The 22,844-nt window shown below is 38.7% G+C and overlaps 1 protein-coding gene across 3 annotated transcripts in view; it reads left to right on the top strand.

Moving 5' to 3' along the window:
* Positions 1 to 20,488, top strand: part of LOC145770487 (uncharacterized) — a 42,710-nt gene extending 22,222 nt beyond the window's left edge. For 2 of the 3 annotated variants that reach the window (XM_082582149.1, XM_082582148.1), the window contains exons 4-5: positions 8,897 to 9,058; positions 17,919 to 20,488. In XM_082582149.1, coding sequence (XP_082438275.1) covers positions 8,897 to 9,058; positions 17,919 to 18,104 — 348 coding nt within the window. In that variant the 3' untranslated portion in view covers positions 18,105 to 20,488. Of the gene's footprint in view, positions 1 to 8,896; positions 9,059 to 10,220; positions 10,924 to 17,918 lie in introns of those variants that run through there. The other variant, XM_082582150.1, reaches the window with a different exon arrangement.
* The last annotated feature ends 2,356 nt before the right edge of the window (positions 20,489 to 22,844 follow it).

The raw sequence follows: 22,844 nt of genomic DNA, 5'->3' as shown, positions 1-22,844 counted from the left end.
GTGAGGATTCGTGGTCCCATTGCTTTCTTTTTGGGCCTACTTATCCTGCCGTGACATTGTTTGAGCTTGGTGAGTTTGTTGCGGCTAAAGGTGGAAGTTGAATCGCCGACTGATGGAGCCGGCTTGCTGGGGGCAGCCGAGTTACACGGGTTTTTTGAGCGTTTGGCGGGTGGGAGCGATGCAGAATTGTGCATTTTTGCTATCTGGGTAGTCTTGGCCTGGCAAAAGCTTTTCAACCAAACGACAAGCGTCCTTAGGTTACACATTACTTGTCGAATAGTTTTTGTACGACTACACAAATCACTTGTTTACATTTTACATCTTATTATCAATTATGATAGCCTATTTGGAGAGTTTGCGCAAACACTTTTTTTCAGAAACCCCAATTATGATGTACGGTAATGTTTCTTCCCTTATACCCCAATTACGGTGGCCTTTCATTACTAAAACCTACTATTATGACACAACAATGTGATTGAGATTGGATTCTTGAATCTTTAATAAATTATGCCAATTGAAAGCTTTTTTTAATAGTTTTATGCAAATAAGGTAAAACTTAGCATTTGATATATAATAATTCCTTGCAAATACCAAAATTGCTTCTTTTTGTAACACCAAAGTATCGGCCAAAATATCGGTATCAGTATCGGTATCGGCCTAAAAAAGTGATATCGGTATCGGCCAAAATATTGGTATCGGTACATCTCTACTACAAAGGCCGTATAGAGAGTCTTGTTTACGGCAAGGTGTGTTTCTTGAAGTTGACAGATGATGAAGATGGCGTCAGTTGTACCTCGACCTGGCATGAAGCCGAATTGCATTTCATCAATCTGCACTTGTTGCCTAATCACTTGTTCTGTCACTCTCTCAAGTATTTTCATTTTCTGGTCAAGCAGCTTCAAGCCACTGTAATTACCCCTATCAAGGGCATCCCTTTACCTGTATAGATGTTGACGATGTAGCTTTCTTCCCGATCTGCTGGTATACGACCCTCACTAACAATAGCTTCTACAAGATCTCGTATAAGAGCAACTCCAGTTTCACCCGTTGGCTTCAGCATCTCTGCTATTATTCCTGGACCAGGAGCTTTGCCCATGCGCATCTTACTGATGGCTCTTTCAATCATCTCGGTAGTGATTGGTACACTAGAGCCCTCAACAGATGGTTCTTCTGAGAGATTATCCGGGTTCCAGGGGAACTCTACACTGAGAAGTCATTCATAGTATTGTTTCCAAGCGACCTTCCTTCCTCGTCGAGGGAGAGTTCACCGGCATAATTTTTGATGGGCTTATCACCACTAACGTCTTGATTGTCACGCCACATTTCCTTAGCCAGCTTGTAGACAGTCCCTGACTTTGAGTTGACATTCTCAGCTTCGGTTTTAGCATTGCATATGGCATACTTAGCAGTTTTTTTGGAATCGTTGTACGCTTCTCTGCTTCCTCCTGCCTTACATGCCTCAAAAAGCATCTCCTCTTCTCCTGCACAGCATTCTCCACTGTATCATTCCACCACCAGGTTTGTTTTCTCCATCGGTACCTAGATGAAACACCACAAGTTTCTTGTACAGCTTCAGTGACTCCTTCCTTCAGAGTTTTCCATACCTCTTCGACAGTGCTTGCATGGGCTCCTTCAATCTTGGAGGCAAAGAGTTCAGCATATTCAGCTTGTTTGTTTGGATCTTTAAGCTGCCAGAGTTTTTTGCGAGGCTTAAACTGTCACTTTTGTTTGTGTGTGGCTTGTACCGTCATGTCCAACACCATGAGTCTGTGCTGGGATGCACATTCTTCACCCAGGATGACTTTTACATTTGTAACATGTTGTCTGAACCTGCGCCGATATAGGATGTAATCGATCTGCGTCAAAACTTCTCCAGATTAGTAAGTGACCTGTGGTCCTTCTTAAAATACGGAGTTCCCTATTTGCTACAGCAAATTCAAGTAGTCTTTCACCTTCATCATTGCGTTGGCCAATGGCATACCCACCAATACCATGACCTTCTACGTATCCGTCTGGATTGCTGCCTATGTGGCCATTTCAATCACCGCACACAGGCAGTTCTTCAGTGGCAGGGACAGTGGTGATAAGACTCTGAAGTTGTTCGTAAAACTGAGTCTTGGTATCTTCGCTGAGCCCAGCCTGGGAAGCATAAACACAGACGACAGAAAACACAACTTTACCCACAACTAAACGCACTAAGAGTGTCCTGTCGGAAATGCGTCTCACTTCGAATCCCTTCTCCCACCAATTTTCAGCCACCATGATACCAACCCCTTCTGTGCCCTTGCCATTACCAGACCAGAGAAACTTGGTCTGCGAGTCCTTCCCAGTAATTTTCCTAGTTCCAATATGCCTCCATCTGGTTTCCTGAAGACAGAGCAAGTCTATTTTTCTCCTAGTCATTGTCTCTACTACTTCATTTGCCTTTCCTCGCATGGTTCCCACATTAAGTGTTCCCACACGGAAAGGCTTGGGGCGTTCATAGTATTTGCCACAATGGCCGGACCCTGCAGACCCACGCACTCGGAGGTCCGCCAAGCCCGAGGCATTACCAGTTACCTTGTTACTGACACTGCCTTGCTTATTTCTTCTTTCTAGACTTGACATGTTTTGATTCAGGCAGTTTTTACAGCCGGATGCCTTTGCTTGACTAACTTGGTACACTTTTGGCAGACCAAGATCTCCACCGTACCCAGCTAACTAGGGCAATTGTGGGAAATTCCACTTGCATAATGCACCATTGTCTCAAAAATATAACAGTGACCCGCTGCATATGCTACTGTCATTCAGGTTATGACAGGCTGTCCAGAGATAGCAGACGCCACATATTCCAGTGGCCGGGGATTGGATTGGTGAGTGGCGGGACGTTTCCGCATGCCAACGGGCCTTGCACACTGCACCTCTAAGGATCCAATCTGCTCCGAGATCCCTAGCCAGTTGGCCTGGAGCCGCATGGCATCCAGTTTCCATGGTGTACCATGGGGAGGTTTGGCTATAGTGTTGTCAGTGGAGAGGCTATGTACCAGCAGGGAAGACTAACGCACTCAGCTTCCTTTTCGTCAAAGACTGTCTGGCGGATGAGGCGAAAGCGAAAGATGAGAAGCATGTGCAACTACATCTACACTACACCCAGCAGCATCACTAGACACATCACACTGACCTGTGGCACACACCACAATACCACTGGATGCATAGTTTATTTAATATTTATTAATAAAGAAATTACTATGAACACCTAAAAAATGCTTTGAATAGGATTTTGTTTGGAAGAATGGCTCGGATCATCATGATACAGCATCCAGCAATAATCGCCCATCGTTTCAAAACCTTGTCAGTGTGCCTCCAAGCCCTCCATTGCTTATAAATTGGTTTGGTTTTGAATTTTTATCCTCGGACTAACAAAGCCTTTTATATGTTTATTCCTGGTAGTTTCACATACTTGTAAAGACTTTTGACGCAGAGCCGTATATCCTGATGAAATCATTCATTTTACTCATCACTGATTGCACCAAAATTAGCAGGAAAAAATGTAGATGTGAGTAAAGAAAAGATATCTTTAAAGACATGCGACAGCCCATCTCTTTGTCAGTTTCAAGCAAGTTTTCAACTCCCTCCTTAAACAAAGGTGACATTATATTGCCCAAAAATCTGCGCACAGCCATTCAAATGCTTTCCAAGCACGCGATTCAAGTGCAGTTCGCGCTTAAAGTCTGGATCTTTCAAAACTTCTCGATTTGTGAGCCAACAAAGATGCCTTCTTTCATTTTGCTTCATTTATTTTGGGAAACTTGTTGCAGAGAAATGCAAATCCATTGGAATTGGTTTCAATAAGCCCAATTTTATGTGAAGTGGTGGATATAATACATCGTTGGGCTAAAATAAAGGGTCACTTTTGATATTTGCGTTTCCTGGAATGTATGAGTCTCTTCTGACATAGTTTTCTGCAATAGCATGACTATCCCAAAGATAGGGAATAGCAGTATTTTGTGAACCCTCCTTGCATTCCTTTTAAAATGCTGATGACTAAGATGTCCACAAATGTTCTATTTGTATTCACTATACTGAATCGCACTGAAGAAGATATTATTTTTATAAGATTCCTTTAAATGCACAGAGTGTGCTACAGGAACGGAGGTTTTTTATATTTCAATTGTGGGGAAGAACAGCTTTAAGGCAGAGGTTCCCAACCTTTTTTGCTGTTCGTACCCCTTTGTCAGGTCAGAGCATTCTTCGTACCCCCCCAAAAAATTCTGATTGAATTTTTCAGGTATATATTGCTAAATTAAATTGCTTATATAGCTCAATTAAACGATAAACCGATATTTCACACAAACATGCAAATATTACCAAAAGAAGTTAAATGTCAGTTATTTTGTTTGTCACTTCTCGGTGAGATATTTGTTGCTGCTTCATTGATAAAATTCGCTCAAACGATGGTTCGATTTTACTCAAGGAACACGTAAATCATCTTCTAGTTGCAGACGATTTCTATAGCCTACTTAGTACCTATTCTTGTTACACATCATGGTCGAAAAGCCACTTTCACAGTAATAAGTTGTTGAGACGAGAATTAACACTGTCATGGCTTCCATAGCAAGACTTGGAAAGGTTTCATAGCAACACACCAAAAAATCTTCTAACTTTGATTTGTCAAACAGCAGTTTCAATTTTGGCAGCTATTTATTTCGATAATGTTCTCCTGCAAATTATCCTCATCCGACATTTTTGTTAAATCAAAAAAAAAAAGAATTTATAATCCAGTGCTGGAAATAATTCAATTCACCAGCAAAAAAGTAACCATCGAAAGAATCAACCAGCATCTTTAAATGGGAAATAATTTCATTTTTGACATTTTGCAGCAAAGAGTTATTAGCAATTTGATCAAGACAAGGAAAATTAGCAAGGTTTCCATTTTCATTTTGAGCAGCAGCAAGTAAAAAAAACATTGTTATGAGACACCAACCACATAACAACAATTATTTGTAGATAATTATTTTTTTCAAAGCAAAGATCGTAGGCTAATGGCATAATATCATTTGCAATTCCAAAATAAAACTGTACTGTGAAATCTGTTTGAAAAGCTGCTTTGTGGCCCAAGGATCTTCGTACCCCTTGATGTTTAATCTTGTAGCCTACCCCCAAGCAGTGGCTCCGAGAGGGGGGGAAGTCGGGCCAGTTTCCCCCCTAGCAAAACATTGTAAAGGAAAAACGAGTAGTTTTTTGTTTTTGTACTTTTGAGGGGGCCCATTTTTAGTACTAAAGTAAAAATGTAGGCCACCAACTAAATGATCGGCAAATTCTTAAATGAAGTGCGTAGTTCCAAGTATTTCTCAATCATTGTAAATGTCACTCTCGATGCTTCTCATTAAAATCAAATCATTTTCGTGTTAAGGTAGTCGATGTTGAACAGCTTCAAGACGTAAAATCTGAAGCTGAAATGATTTCTGTATTACTGAATGGTTTCGATTGTATTAATAGTTTCAACTTGAAAACTGGTGCTGTTTTAGCTAAGCGGGAATTATTTTTGCGTGACAACTGAACCTTAACTTCAAAATCTGCGTTGGCCAGGAATAGGATGTTGGGGAAGGTGGCCTACATGGGGAAGGTGGCCAACATGAATTGCGCATCAACATGAATTATTTGCTTCCAAGAGTGGCGATTTTGAACCAGCTCGCCCAGTGTCGCCAAGTTGAGTCCGGTCCATGATTGGATGTTTTCTTGCCATCGTTTTGGTTGTCTGCCACGTTTTCTTTTTCCTTCTACTTTTCCTTTTTTGCAAACTTTGCTGATTCCGAATTGTGATCTTTCAGTGTGGCCGAACAGTTTTAAAACTTTTGATTTTATTATTGCTGCAATTGGATGTAATTTTATCTTAGTTAAAAGATCTTCTGTTTTCGTGTGGTCAAGTAGCCTTTTGTTGGTCATGCTTCTCATGATGTGATTTTGGAAGGTAGTGAGTTTTTTCTTTATTTGAGTTTTTTATTCATGGATGTTGTTGCTTAGGCTAAATCTAGTTGGAATTCATAATGTTGCCTACAGACAGCGTTGTTCAAATGTCTTATCATTTTTGGAGTAATTGATTATTATCTGTAAGCTTGTGGCATCTTTAAAGTTATAGCCCAGTCAGAGGAAAAATTCTGAAAAATCTAAAGAAAGCTGTCCTATCATCTTGCAAAGAAAATTAACTTCGAGAGGGTAATCAAAGCGTGATGCAGTCAAACCCAATGCTTTACATTACCCTTTTGCAATTGAAGCTCTAAAGACGTTTCTTAAATGCATCAAGTTGGAACCAACAAGAGCTTGATCGGAAGCTGAGTCAATGCTAAAGTAGCCTACAACTAGCAGTTTACATTTGTGACTGCTTTGCAGTATGTGGATTAGGCTGGCTACGGTCCTAAACAAGATTCACTGATGAATTTAATGAAATTAAAGGAAGATGTAATCTTAGTAAGAGAAAGCTGAGAAGAGTAGGCTACTACTCGCAAGCTAAAGTTGCAGTGGCAATTATAAATTTAAAAGAAAATGATTTTCTTTTCCTGAGGACAGAACGTTTTTATAACTCCACTTAACTAGTTGAGTCATTCGAAGGAAATGTATTCTACCGTACATTGCAAAGGATTCGACAGTTGTTGGAATTGACAAATGTATCAACAAACTCAAACATATCGTCGATGAGTTTGAAGTTCCATGAAAATTTCATCGTATGTCTGTTGTGCAGTTGCGGGCATGTGGCACAAATTTAAACCATTTGTAGGCTACAAATGGGATATTTTTCAAGACATTTTGGATGAGTTGGTACTTTTGACAGAAAGCCACACAGCAAACTTCAGCTGCAAACCAGAACGAACCACCCCATAATCTCTACACAACGAATCATTGATTGTAACTTTCGAAAGGTTTTTCCAAATAGTTTTGTTATAATTTTTTTTTTTGTGTTCCAGTAGCTACCTCCAAAGGTTGCGCTTTGAGAACGTGGTTTTAGCAACTACTGAAATTGCAAAAAGTCCACAAAGGGTTGAATTAAATCAGGGATGTCCAAAGTCCGCACGTGGGCCAACTCCGGCCCACGAGACGTTTTTGTGTGGCCCGCGCCTGTTGTTGTACAATGTGTTATTTTTGGCCTGCAGACACGCAAAAATCATATGAATTCAACTTGCAATTTTCAGAAAAATTATTGTGGCTGTTGGTCCGCGAACAGCCGAACACTTATTATCAAATCTGGCTCGCGTGGGAAAAAGTTTGGACACTCCTGAATTAAATGCTTGGTTGAACTATTTTCGTTGCCTGTAGGCCTATTGTGTGTTTACAAAGCTTTCTAGACAAAATAGTTTGCCTCAATGGCATTTTGATGATTTTTACATTGAACGAAGTTCTTTTCATGCTGAGGAAAGTAGGCTAATTTCAGCTTAACACGAACATGCAACGCAAGATACAAATTAGTTGTATATTTGCTAAAAAATATTGTGGGGCCCATTTTTTGTATTGTTTCCCGACCAGTGCTGACTTCTCTCGGAGGCCCTGCCCCCAAGGGGTACGAGTAACCTCGGTTGGGAACCCGTGCTTTAAGGTGAGTCCAAGAAAAGGATTAGTTTAACCCTGGATTACTTAAACCCTAACCCAAGCATTTATAGATCAAACAAAAAATGTAAATGTCTCGAATGCGTGCTGTGCTAGAAAAAAGAAAAAGCATTTTTGGAATCAGTATCACAAATACGTCTGGGGATACGTAAAGCCATCTCTGATTTCAAATTTTCTGTTGACCAGTGTTATGCAACTTTAAAACAGCGTCCTCTAGTGGCAAAACAGTTGATTATTTTACAAAATGGGTTGCAAAAACTGCCCCTGTCGGTGTGGTAAGCATTGATAAAAATTTTTCAATAAATTAGAGTTTCAATTTCATGGGGCGTATGCAATACCTTACTATAATGTAGGTACTAGGTTTAGTTCTGTATGGCCAACACAGAAACTTTTCAATTTTGAAATGGCAACACTGACCACAAATGCCACTGATCACTTTGTACAGTATATGAATTAATAAAAAGGCAGTGGTTATTTGACCGGCGCCGGTCTTTGAATCTGAAACACTATTTAACCAGTCATGACGTCACTATATAGGCACTTTTTTTCTTTTTCTCTTTCAAAGCAAAAGACGAGAAGCGCCTATATAAGTTCTAAGTTCGACAACTTTATTCAACTCAATTCGTGGCGCGTATGATATTTCTCCGGTTGCTATTCCAGAGGGAATGAGTTCGATACTACCCGGAAGCGTTGCTTTTTTTAATTTTTATTTATTTATTTTTTAACTAAATTTTGACCCAAAGTGCATTTTTTTAGTCAATTTTTAATTTGAGTTGCCTACAGCCCTATTTTTTTATGTCTTTTCAAGTGTGAGTAATAAAGTTAGAGTTTTTTTAATTTGCTGGAATTTGAGATTTTCTCTGGGTACCGTAATTTTATGTTCGTCATAAGAGGATGTGACCGTGTTTGCCGAACAACGCATTACATTTTTGCTCTCAACAAGTTAGAGAGAGAAACCTTTTATTTTGTCTGCTGCAAAAAATAGTATACGGTACAAATATAAACCGGTACAAATATATTCAACAACAGACAGTTATATACAATGCTTCTTTTAAAAAAATGGTAATGGTATGTAATGCGTCGCTCGGCAAACACGGTCACATCCTTTTATGACGAACGGAAAATTACGGTATCACCAAATTACGAGTCACCTGTTACGGTATCAGTAAATTACGAGTCACCTGTTTCAACGAGTATTAAAATAAGTGAAACTGGAGTTGTTTGCAAAAAGCACTTGTCCAAGTCTGAGCTGAAAATCACTCAGTCAAATCTCCAACGCAGAAGCTTGTGTTGTCAATTAATCTTTGTTTTTTTTTAGCATATGGCAAGGAACTTAATGTATCCAGACGACCAACGCAGCACAAAAATGGTAACATTTTCAAGTATGCCTCCTACTATGGAGGAAGCTGCAGCGGAAATGTGTGTTAAAGCTTGCATGAAATATGAACTTGAAGAAGACATCGCAGAATATGTGAAACAGGTAGCTGAAAGAAAACAGTGGTTCTATTAATCTAATTTTTTTTTCACAACTAAATTTCAATGCATTCAAATTTTTTTCTGAGCTAGCGACTCATGCACTTCATGGTGAATTTAAGAAAGCACCTACTCACAAAGATCTGTTTCGAATTAACTCTTGTTTTGAGAACATTTTGCAAGCACGCTATAGTCAACAAAGTTAAAGTTGTCTTGTTCAGTTCAAGATTGGCCAAATGTAAGTCAATTGGACAAGAATGACAATATCTTAAAATTGTTTTTACGCATTGATTTGTTTCATTCCAACACAAAAGCAGTTACCGTAGTTTTCTTGTCAAGTATACTTACATCTTATCAGAGGTGTACAGAGTCAAGTTTTCTGAACTTTTAATCTGACGTAGACCTGTGACTGCAAACTTTCCTTCTGCTCAAAATAGTTTAGGAATATTAACTCTGAGCGCAAAGCATAAACCACAACTCAAGTTTTTTATACTGTAACTTTATACCTTCCCTACTTAATATATACAATAAAAAATACTACTTGCAAAAGAAAACCATAGAAGTAGCTACACAAAAATAACAGCTGTGCCAAGTATAGCGTAAAACCGTAATGATATGCACGCTAAAAGTATAAACTGGCCAAGAATTCAGACTCTGGCCCTTGTTCTTGCCAAGAACTTTAGATTTATACTTCGGCCGAAACCTGAGACTGCGTCTCCTAAATGCTCTAAAACTCTGGCCGCTGTACAGTGTACACTAGGGTGGATCAAAAATGGCAAAAAAAAATTTTTTTCTCAATTTTAATTAGCTAGATATGGCAAAAGTTGCCAATATATCACCAAAACACAATGTAAAAAATTGAAGAGGTTTGAACAAGTTTTTGATCTCCCCCTGCGACATACAAATTTAGGCACTCATACATATAAGAACTGCATGGCAAATTTTTTTCAATTTTAACTCGCTACGCAGACATATCAAAAGATTTTAATATAACATCAAATACAATGAAAATGTGTGTACTTAAGAGTTTTGACTTCACCCTCTTTCAGCATATTAATTTTAAAGTGACTTGGCGGATGGACCAGCCGCGGTCCAACAGGTAAACGCCCATTAACATTCACCATCAGATGGCCGACTATAGACTCACAAGCTTAAACTTTATTTGACAGGTGGCCAACTCACAAAGTCACTTCCAATTAATTTATGCGTTCATGCATACAAAGACTGCAAGCAATATAGGCTAATAAACAGTTACAAATTGGAGTGAGTAAAGTCACGTTTAGATTCAAATGTTGGCATGAACTGACGAGAAGCAATTCCGGCACGAATGAAGCCGTCTCCATATTTCGGTCCACAAACTGCTTTAGATGATTCGGTAACCAGCTTCACGAGCCTTTCAACAGCCTGCGTGTGGTATGGAAATTTGGAAAAAAATACAGTGGGAGTCACATCTATCATCATGAATTGCCGGAGCTCAGCATCCGTCATTGTTTTAATTACAGGAGGCTCCGTGATAGGAAGATCTGTCCAGTTAATCAATTCGAAGTATTTCACTGCATTAAAATTAAGCTTTGCGGGAACTTTAACTTTTCGTATTTTTCCGCTGGGTTTTGCAGCTCTAGCTTTCATCACTCTACGCAGGCCTTGTTCTCGAATATGTGGTCGATGGTAAGTTATCATAGCCAAAATTATATTTTCCGGATGAGCAAAGTATGAGTTGCGGTGTATAACTGGGTCGATAATTTTCTTGTGCTTTTGACTAAGATATCGTGATGTGGTTATCATTTGGTGAATGCGTCTATAGCTCCATCTTTGCAAGATGATTGCGATTTTATTGCGAACTACATTGGAGCATAAACACGGATAATGAACATAACCAATGCATGCAGTTTCTCATACGGATTGTTATGGCCGACATATAATCTAATGGTTCTATTGATTAGCTGTGGTCAGCCATCGTGAGTGTGAGTGATTCAAGCATCCTGGGTTTCGCATCGCCAGATCAATGCTACATTCACCAGTGCAGTCAAGCTGGTACGCTGAATGGTGAGGATAGATGAAGGGAAGCACCAAGTAATAATAAAACTAGGCCATCGCCCAGTAGGGTTACCTGTACTAGTCTAAGTTAACTGTCTTTTAATCTGTAAGAAGCGCAGATAACTTTTATTAAACCTTGTGGAACCTGCAGTGCAAGCAAATTCCAATAGTTGTACTATAAAGCATTTTTTATATCTAGAATTCTTTTGAAGAATCAAATGCTGCATCAGCTAATTGCCGAGATACACAACCAAGTATTTTAGCTATGGTGATAGAACGGCCAATTGTATCTGTTTGAACACAAATCGCTTATTATCACATCATAAAGTGCATAAGTGAGTCACACAGTGTTTATGCTTTTGACCAATTTTATGGGAGACTTTCTCGAACCCGATATTAGGGAAATTAAAACCTTTCGGGGGCGATCAAAAAATTGTCAAAACCAAAAAAAAATTTGCATGTATGTTGTTACGGGTATTTCGCACCTTTTTCACATACTAGCTTAGAAAAATAAAAATTTTGCATTTTTCGATCCACCCTAGTGTACACCCCTGCATCTTAACCCAGGAAAAGTTTATTTACATGTTTCAAGAAATTGTCAAACTACATTATTGAACCAAAACGCTTGACAGTTTTTTTTCTGAAAACGCTTTGTTGGCATAAACAAAACTTTTCAAGGAAAAACTGTTTTTGTTGGCCAGTGTGATAGGCAGTACTGTGTTAAGCCCTTTGTGGTCCCGGGAACTAGAATCATTTTGAGCCCCCTTCCGGCAAGCAAACCTATAATAATATGGTGTGTATTTTCACTGACATTGATTGGAAAGGTGGTTTATCTGTGCTTGCTAACACTACCATCTGTGCTTGCTAACATTACTAACACACACTCAGGCCTCGAAATATCCGGCGGTCATGGCGGACATTACCTCCGGAATGACCTCGAATGTCTGCCGAAGCGACTCATTGGTTGGTCATAAATGACCGCCGCAAAATTCTTGACAAAAATAGAGCTAATGCAGCAAAAATATATTTTAAATTTAAATTGTTACAATATTGTTTGTTTAACGCGAACAAACACGGAGCTGAAACAATAACATGCCAGGCAATTGCTTTAAAGATCTCATTGGAGAGGCGTGGTTAACGAGCTGATGGTAAAAGTTGCCATTTTTACATCATTTCAACGCCTTGCAATGTTGCATTGAAATAAAGTTGTCTGAACTTTTCGGCAGGATATGTATTCTAATTTTAACAATGAAGATTATTGCGTTACATTGATCGTTTGTTAAAAAGAAACGTCACAGAGAAGCAAGTCTCAGCTGGGTTCCGCACATGCTTAAGCGAATGTGGCGACCTTATTCACGGGGGCTAACACTATTGAGTCACTAGTGAGCATTTGTCTGGACGGTCCTGAGCTGGAGATTTACGATCCCGCGCCGGCAGTAATCGCTTGGCACAACGATTATATAACGCGAAAACCACGGAATAAGTGATCGTAGTTGCTTTTATATTGAAAAAATTTGAATTGTTGTTTTCAATTGTGTTTATTGCGTCATTACACGACTGTCATTACCGCACTGATTTATTTGCAAGCAATCTGCTCCAGTATACTTCAGGGTAGGTTAATTAAGCCATCAGTGTAGTCCGGGAACATCGTGAATCTGGGGTGGTAAAAGGATAGACCCTCGGCCCCAGAAGCTCAGACGACGACGACGAACCATTGCAGAGTTATTCTGTTGTAGAAAATCTTCTTCTACAAACGCGACCACACAATAATACTGTAGTGTGATTTTGTGCAAAATCTACATGCAAAAAATATGTCCGGTTAAGATATTATATGTCCGCTGAAAGGGCCAGTTTGGTAGGACATGCTTGACCACCGGAAAAAAAGTACAAATTTCGAGGCCTGCACACTGTACAATGTACAACCGTTCCATTCAAATCAATAATTAACCGCAAGTTACTCTGCAGTCTGCACCAAACAGTTTACGAAAAAATGTTGAACGAACCACACTTTCACACTGTCGACCGAAAAGAATACAAGAGAATACTGAGTGTGAAGAATGTGTATGCAAAAACTAACTAGGTTACTAACACTGTATCGAATCCCAAACAGTGATCGAAAGACCATTGACTGAACTACACTTCTAATAGTAAACACAGGTTATCAAGTCATAGCTTGACCTTTGTTCTGAATGAAAGTCTAAAGTAGCATGGTGAACATGTTGTTACTGAAACGCAAAACTCCATTATCTGTGTGCCAACAAACGATGGTCACGTTTATACAGTATATAAATTTCTAATTTATTTTATTTGTTGTTTACCTCTTGGCCTGTCGTTTGTATGCGGTTAATAGAGCATCCCTAGTTATCGTCCAGCAAAAGTCACCAAGCCATGATTGGTCTTTATTTTCCTGATATATATCTCTTTTTCATTGTAGATATGTTTTATGAAATCGCTCAGCATGTTTCTCATTGACATCATAATGATTTGTTGAGAAAAAATCCAGATGCAAATCTGAAAAATGTATCTTCAGTGACACTCCATGCTTCTATAGTCTATGCTTGAAACAAAATGGACACCAATTCCGTGTTGTTTTTTCTATTTATCAAATTGTTCTTTCTTTTTGCTTCTCCTGCCTGGTTTCTGTTAATTTCCAGTTTATTAACAACTTCATTAGCATTAACTAAAAAATTTTGAACGCCTTCATTGAATCTATAGGGGAAGGTGGGGCAGGACGGGACACTTAACTTTAATCGATGTTTTGCAGAATTCCTTTTTATCAATATCGGTAACTTTGGTATCATGTTATTTCTATTGCACACCACCACCAACCAGCAAGATACAAAGACTCAGTTAGTATCGCATGACCTTATAATTAACAAAAACAAAAAACAAAAAATTTGTTCCATCTTGCCCCACACCTGGGGCAGGACGGGACGCGTATTGTTCATATGAGGAATCACCTGTAAAACCACAAATCTACTGGTAATACCTTGTAATTTCAAAACTGACTTGCATTTACAGAACACGTAATTACATCAGGGCAAAATGACAGACTACTTTTTTCCATAAAAATCACATACAAAATTGCCACTCCCATTATAAGCAGAACAGATGTCCCATCCTGCCCCAAGCAGCTCTGTCCCGTTTTGCCCCAATGACTGACATTTTGAAATTTTCTGTTTGTTTATTATATATGCAACTCACAACTAAAAAGTCAGATACCCCAAAAAGCACTTTTATTACTGTATCTCCAGACTACGTATCATCTTCCAAGTTTTTCTGAAATCATGCTAAAATGTGAAAAGTTTTGATAAGATTTCTTATAGCAACTAGCCTCTAATCAGTTATCTTGTTGCCACGACCACGTTTTTTCTCTGAACATCTCTTTTTTTTGCAAGTCATCGAGAATCATGGTGTCCTTTAACATCTAAATTGGTAGAGGACGCTAAAGCTAATACTTTTAAAAATATCCACGGTGTCCCGTCATGCCCCACGTCCCATCTTGCCCCACCTTCCCCTATATATGTCCGCCCCATTAGCTCAGTGGTTAAGCGCCCGACTCAAGAAGATGGGCAACCATAACACAAAAATTAACTTCATTTACAGTGTTTTTGCAAGGTTGCATTAAAGTTTAGACCTACACGTCATTATATTTTGTTGAAATCTTTCCCTCTTAAGGCTAACTGGTGGAATCGCCCATGCCTCCTCCTACCCTGTATTGCACAGTGTGCATTGCACATTAGCAATCACTGTAAAATTGTGCATTATTATCTCAATGGTTTCAATATATCAGTGCGCTTTATTGTTTTCTATCTTTTAAAGTACCGGTACAGATCTACATTCTACAGCTCGTGTGACAATATTCGAAACACAAACCATTAGTATTCATAGAAAATTCAAACAGATACAAAACTGCCAGAAAGGAAAATTCTGCGCCCTAGGCGCATGCCTATGGTTCTCCTAAAGCAGCTGTTTCCCACCCTTTTTCTCTCACGGGCTGGTTTCAAAATGCAAATAGCATCATGGACCGGCCATGGAAAAACGAAGTTTGACATTTAGACTGCTTTTTAGTTTAATTTTTTATATCGGTTTAAAGTCCAGGGGTTCTTAAACTTTTTTTTAACGTGGACCCCTTAAAAAAATTTTGGTTTGCGTCGACCCCCTTTATAAGCTAGTCCGAGAAACTTTTTTGGTCAGCATGAAGTGGACTTAACGCAATAAAATTCAAATGAATTGGTAAAAAAAATTATTTCTATTTGAATAAGGACCTTCTGATGATCCTTCTTTTAGGGTGAAACAGGCCGTCAAGGGTTTAGAGCAGGAGTGGGGAACCCGCGGGCCGAATGCAGCCCGCGTGACTGTTCCATGTGGCCCGCATCAAAATTTCTTTACCCAAAATATATAGAAACAACAGCTCAAAAAAGAGTAGGCTCTGCATTCTCGGTATATTGCGAAAGGCCTTCTTCTATGACTAGTTAATCCATCATAAGGCCATAATGTGTACGTCACAATGTGACCAGTTATTGTTAATCGGTCAGTTATGCCATTCGTGAAAAGTGTTTTGCAGAGTAGCCTACTTCTCAAAGTAGCAAAATTTTACGTTGTATAATGGCTTCTGGAAAGAAAAGAAAGATTGGTGATGAAGGCAGAATGTTCCAGAAAGATCGGACAAAAGTTCGAAATGTTTAGTGGCCCGCCTGTGTTATTTCTCATTTCATGTGGCCCGTAATACTAAAAAGGTTCCCCACCCCTGGTTTAGAAAGTAGGCTAGTAACTATATTTGATTTGGGGTAACAAAAATTTATGTTTTATTAAATTTAAGAAATAGCGAGTGCAGATTGTTTTTCAATATTTTCGATTTAATTTCATCAATGTGAAGGATGCTGCGGTTTGTCTTCAACAAGAACATGAAACTGTGGCTTCGTCTTGGATAAGGCAACACGCATGCCATTCTTTGCATCCAACCGGTTTCGACTCTTTGTTTTGATAGTTACCAAGGATGAAAATCCTGATTCACATAAATATGTAGTCGCAAAAGGGATTATTATAGCAGCCATGGCTCTCTTTACCAAAACGGGATAAGCTGAAACCTTTTACAATCTTAACCTAGCCTAGCTGACGTCTAACTTAGGCTTAGCTGCAACTGATAAAATTTTGCAATGTTCAAATAGTGGCAAAAACAACAATGTGGAAAGTGACGTAATAAACGTGCGTAACAGAAAACAGTATATACAATGCGATAACAATTATCTGGAAACGCCAAACTAGAAATCATCAGCGTTATTTGAACTTAACCTCTTCTCTTTTGAAAAATTTATTCCATTTTTTAAATTAATGTATATACAAATATACAAAAGATTTCCATTTGGTTTTCATGGACCCCCTAAAACTAGTCCACGTAACCCTTGGGGGTCCACGGACCCCAATTTAAGAACCCTTAGTTTAAACACACTTTTCAAGCAAGCTTCTTAAAAGAAAATAGACAATGTAAAGTCGAGGTCGGAGTAGAAAACTAGTTTACCAGTAGGTCTGAGAGAATGGTGCCCTAGAAATTTTTTACTAATTTAACAGTGTTTTGATCGCTTTTTGTGCACTTTCAGGCCTATAATGTTTTTTTAATCAAAACGCATATGTTGTATTTTATATATATGACCAACATCATCCATTAAAAGTTTGAGGGACAAGTTTTAATTTAAAATTGAAATGGCTTTTTTAAATATATTTTCTTTCGCGGCTACAGAAGGATTTCAATTCCTTCAATAATTATTTGTTGAAAGTTTATATAGTATTGTATGAACTTAAAGTAAAATTTCGAAAATCCATCTGAGGTGCCCCACCTTTCGTATACTACTCATATATATTCTATACAAGCCACGTTTCACTTCATGTTCAATAGGTTAATTTAATTGACCGGTAGTTGGTGAACAAGGTGTTTACTTTAAAATACTTAATTAGTATCACGGTTTTTGAGGGCCTTTTAAAACTATACCGGCATTATTTTTTAAATTACCTGCTGAAACCATGCGTTCCCAATGCCACCCGTTAGGTTTATGATATGGTATTGAGCAAGTGCTCAATACCTATGAGCTATGGTATTGATCCGTTACTACTTTGAGAGATATACAACAGTTTGTAGGTGAAAAAAATGTGTGTTATTAGTGCATAGCTGCGATTGGTTTTACTGTAATCAATTTATTTTATAAGAACAAGAACATAGCGCTACTTTTTCAGTAGCAGTTTCAACTATTATTCGTTTTACTTTCAACCATTTTGCACTATTGACGGCCAGTTTGGACATGTGTTCTCGCGATCCGGTGGATGGAAACCCCTGGCCTAAAGGACCCGCCGGTCCTGCCGGTCGGTATTAACGTGGCTTGATGTATCTTGCAATAGTCGAATGATTTCTGCTTTGATTTGTTTAGGTATTGCTTCCATAAAAAATTTCCAAAAAATGAGTCATTTTTTTCACTTTAAATGGGAAAATAGCGGGAATGCGACGGAAAGAAATGTAGCGCCTCTCCACTACCGCTACATTGGAAAAGAAGTAGCACGGCTACTGTAGCCACTACTCCAACAAAAATGTAGCAGTGCTACTGCTACCGAAAAAGTAGCGCGCTACTACCCACCTCTGAACAGAATCAAAGTATTATTTCTGATTATAGACCTAGGCTTGTTGTTCATTTATTTCAATTTTGGTGATTGTAGTGAAGCGTTTTAAAATTTTGAATAAGTTAAATTGTGATTTCAGAATCACATTCACATTGTAGGGTAGGCTGATTAATCGTAATGAATGGCCATTGTCAACGCTCCTTAATAACAACCTTGTTTAGAATTTTGAACACCGCTATGGACCAACCTGGCACTGTGCCGCCGGGGTCAATTTTGGAAGCGCAATTCATCACAAAAAGAATGAATACATTGAAGTAGCAATGCCAGAGACTTCAGTTGTACTCTTTAGGTGCAGTGAGCCGCCCTTGCCAGAAGACAACTCGTCTTCAGAGAACCCGAATGAGTAAATGATGTCATAGGCCTACTGCTCATTGCCTGTTCGCTAACTCCCACGTGTGGGTAAATGATGCATTTATGAGTTGTTGAAAGGCGAATATAAAAAATCGTTTTCAGTGCACAACTGTTTCAAGCAATGTGAAGTAATTGCAAATCTGTAAAGCTAATTTTAGGCGTACCGTTTGCCTCTGGTGGTACATTTTTGTAAAGTTATGGTTCTGGGACATTTGCCCCCCCCCCCCCCCCATACAATTGCCCCTCGGACAACTGCATCAAAAAGTGCAGTAAATTTTTTCTTAAATAGCGCTAATGGTTTGATTCTTATTTGCGACAGAAACATATATAAACATCGCCACTAGAAATGTAAACTTTGAGCGATTCCTCTTAAAAAGTCAAGTACATTGCGATTTTCATTGTCTTTTACAATGGTTGCAATGCGAGCTGAACAGTCTTGATAGCGTTTTTTGGGCGGTAGTGCAAGAAACCCTGCAACCATTTGGTTAATTGTTACCGTTGCTAAAGCCTGCTCGCTCTATGATGCGTCCATAAACTTCCAAACGTTTGGATGACATGCAGTAATGTTAGCTTGAAGGTGGATATGCCATCTTTCCAACGAATTGTTTGTGCGGGAAGATCTTCCACTACACGATCATGCATGCTCCACATGCTGATCGGAAAACGGGGTGATCGTCGGTTGATGCGTAGCCTTCTTCCGATGAAAACATCTTCAAAGTAATCTACGATCGAGTCAGCTTCTGTTGGTATGGTATCCTAAAGTGTTTCAAACGCACTAATTAGGCTACGTCATTTGGTTGAATGAAAGCCACAGCTGGAAGCATACGAATTTTCATAGCAAAGCTAGCATCTGCCTGATATTGGCCTTGCAATCCTTCCGCCTGCCTTTCCTTTGTTCGGTGTAACGAGTAACGATGTTGCAACCAAATGTCTTCGCGCTTTGAATAAACGTCACCAAGTCATGCTTAAATTTTATTTTTCTCTTGGTATTCATTAGCCTATCCGGGGGCAATTGTCCTACGGAGGCAGTTGTCCGGATACCAAAGTTATTGATGCAACTTTTAGTATTTGACTGTGTAGATGTCTACAATACACTGTGTTAACATTGAAATTTCTAACAAGACGTTACATTTTTTAATGGACTCACTTTTTTGCTTTGTAAGTTATTATCTTAAAAATACCAAAAAGCTGTTACAACCAAAGTTATGCGTAGTTTATGTTAATCAGTGGACACAGTTCAAACGAAGTGAGATTTCGGACACTGGTCTATGTGTCTATTTTGCATGGACAAGTTGTTAGAAGAGTTACAATTATTTTTGCTTTTTATTTTGCAACACAATCACAAGCCTTTTTTTTTTAACTTTTGATCGTTTTTACGTAGCAGTGAAATTTACTTTTCGAAGACTAGCCTACCTAGCCTAATTCTTAGTCTCAAAATTCCATCTAATCATGCAAGGTTGGAAGTCGTTAGTTAAAAAGCAATTACTATTTCACTATATTTTGTGTGATGACTGTTAAAAATTTGAATTCTATGGACTTTGAGTCTGATTGCAAATAAATAATAATAACTAAGGTCTCTGCGGCTAATAAGACCCGGTCAGTAATAAGGCCCACCCCCGGGATCTCCGTTGTTACAACTCTTTCAAACAAAAGTGGAAGCTCTGATTGCTGCCATGGTGAATTGAGACTGACTGGTGAAGTTTCACAGCCTAAAGTTCAAAACTTTTTGAGTTGCTGAAAGTTGAAGTTTGGGGGGACTGAAATTGAGTGGTTTTATTAATTTTCACATATTTTAGACTGCTCTGCAGTTAACAAACTGCTTTGACTTCCGTTTTTTTGCTTTTTATGTGAAAGATATGTGCATGCTGATGCAGTAAAACCAATAAATTTGAACTTTTTTTCTACTAATGCAAGACTGATAATGATGATCAGATTAGGCTAATATTGGTACAGTAGAATTCGCCTATAACGGCTTCGTTTATAACGTCAATTCGCCTATTACGTCACATTTCGCTCGGTCCCGGCAGAATTCCTATCTTTTACGTACATTGTAGTTCGGCTACAACAGCATCGCCTATAACGTCAATTCGCATGTAACAGCACCCTTTCTTGGTCCCCAGACGTCTTTTGTTCGTTTATGACGTCACTTTAAGCCATCACCTTCACCACGAACGGTCAGTCTTTTAATCCAGTTAGCGCTGCTGCTTGCAAAATGTCTTCTTTTTATTTTGCTGCGTCGTTCGCAGCAGGGACTTAATTGAATTAACTTTTTTCCCGCGTGAAAAACTATCACGTGTAAAAAGCAGCTCTACAGCTGACCTTTAAACAACTCAAAGCAACAGTTGTACGTGCAGTACTGTATAATTAATTTTTTGCTAATAAATAATGAACTTCTGTACTATTGTATCTGTATGTAACGAGCTGTATTGCGCAAATTTCCTGTACCTACCTTTCGCTGTAGGTTATTTTTTTGTAAACAATTTCTTTTTTTACTGTATTTTCTGCGTGACTTTTGTCAGTTTGGAGGTACACAGTAAACCTGACTGGATTATACACCTCTTTCTTTAATCAAAACACAGTTTTGGAATGGTTTGCGGTAGTTCGTCTATAACGTCAATTCGGCTATAGGCCTAACGTCAGTTTTTGCAAATCCCGTAGAGGTGCCGTTATAGGCGAATTCTACTGTAATAAGGCCCATGGCCATGGGGTAGGAAAATTGTACCGTTGTGCACCCCTCGTTAAGAAAGTGAGGGTTAAAGACTTGTTTGGTCCAAACAATTGTTGTTACACCATTATTCAAATTTTTTATTGCAATGGAAATATCATAATGTCAAAAAACAACAAGCAACCCGCAAACTTAAAAAAAATACACAAACACGAAAAAAACAAGCTTAAACTTGCGGGAAAATCGCAAGGTTGGCAACACTGTTAACGACTCTCACTGGCAATGGCATACTTGGTAGGTAGCCACTTTAACAAGTCGAAATTCTGCCACTGAAATTGATTACAATGCAACCGCCAACCAATCAGAACGTGTTATAAGAGGCGACCGTCCAATTGTGACCCTTCTGCACTCATCCAGAGAGTTAATGCTTGTTTTGAACTTTATTTGGTAATTACAGAAGAAAAAGAGCAATAGCAGTGGTGAGAATCGAACACGCGTCAATGAAATGACTACTTTCTAGCCCTAACCCCTAAGCCAACCAGCTGACAAAAAATCCATCACTTAATTTGCTTTCTATGATCTTCTTTTCGCCAATTTTTACGTCACTTAAACCGTAGCTTATGATTGGTTGGCGGTTGCATTCTAGTCAATTTCAGTGGCAGAATTTCGACTTGTTAAAGTGGCTACCTACTTGGTAGTGATGCAAGCCGCGCAGCGTACGCTTTTGACTTTTTCGCCGCGTGGAAAGTTGAAATGACAAAGCCGCACCGCTTGCCGCGTAAACTTTCAAGAAATTAAACTTTTGTAAACTTTCAACTTTTCAAGAAAATCAGTTATAAAACTTCAAATTTAAATTAGAAACACGGATCAGTTTTTTTTTTTTCCTTTGAAAACCCCATACCAAGCTGGAAAGCTATGCAAATGGCTTGCTGACTGCTGCAGTTGACAGGGTTTTTGGGGCTGGCTTGTGAGGAAAGCTGTACGAGTGTTTTTGGTTAATAGCCTAGCTGATAAGCTCAGTTAGGCTACAGGGATAGGCCTATCGCATTAGTTACTATAACAGTTAGCCCAGTGAGTTCAGGCTATAGTTTTACTCTTGTCTGTCTGTGTAGTTCATACAACTACTGACATTAAAATTGATTTATTGCTTACAAAAAGTGTTCAAAAGTCCTGATACTGGATCCAGGAACATTCTATTTGAAAAAGCATGATGTCTTAGAACTTAGATGCATTGCTGATAAGAGAATATGATCTGGTTAGCCTAGTCAATTAGTGCACAACTGTAGCCTATAGGTTACCAGTTAGCCCATATGCCATGGGTGCTTTTTACTACAATTTACTTCCTAAAAAATAACGCGTTAAAATATTTTTTGAAAATTTGTACTTTTCGGTGCAGTGTCAAAGTTCCAGATAAATTGCGGTGTGCAGATAGGTGATTCAGTTGCAGTGCGGTGTGCGGATAAAATTTTTGGGTTTGCTGCATCTCTAATATTTGGCATAGTTTTTCTGAACTGTGTTGCCACAAAATTTTCCTAAATCCTTTAAAGTTCGAAAACCGGAAGGGGACTAGGTCGGATAGTAATCCGAAAACTAAATCACGTAAATCCGTTTTGACGACGAAGTGATTGAACAACAAAAAACGTCGTTACTTCCAACCCTGTAATCATGCTTATAGGCTCAATAATACTTTACTGCTAATTTCTTCTTTGAACAGACTGAGTAGGCTACTCTGGTCAGGCCAAATTGAAGTCATACAACAGATTAGACCCCGGATTAGATTTATAAATTCTTATAAAAATGACTAGGTAAGTAAGTTCTGGTGCTACTTCTAAGCTTCAACTAATCACTGCTTAGCGACTGTACTAAACTTCCAATTGTTGCTGGCTGAAATGAGCCAGTAGAGGCACAATGCCGCTTTTGCAACGTTACAATTCCATTGTTTAACAATAGCTACAGTAAAAAAGAGACTCCTTTTTGATCTTTGTATTGTATTGGGCGCAAATTAGATTTTGAAAAAGGAGTATAAGTCACAAATTTTAATTTTTACCAAGCGATTTTTGCGCCCCTATCA

The sequence above is a fragment of the Aplidium turbinatum genome, chromosome 5, assembly GCF_918807975.1.
Source record: "Aplidium turbinatum chromosome 5, kaAplTurb1.1, whole genome shotgun sequence".
Taxonomy (NCBI): domain Eukaryota; kingdom Metazoa; phylum Chordata; class Ascidiacea; order Aplousobranchia; family Polyclinidae; genus Aplidium; species Aplidium turbinatum.
Note: the sequence above shows the minus strand (reverse complement) of the source record. Positions and strands in the feature narration are given on the sequence as shown.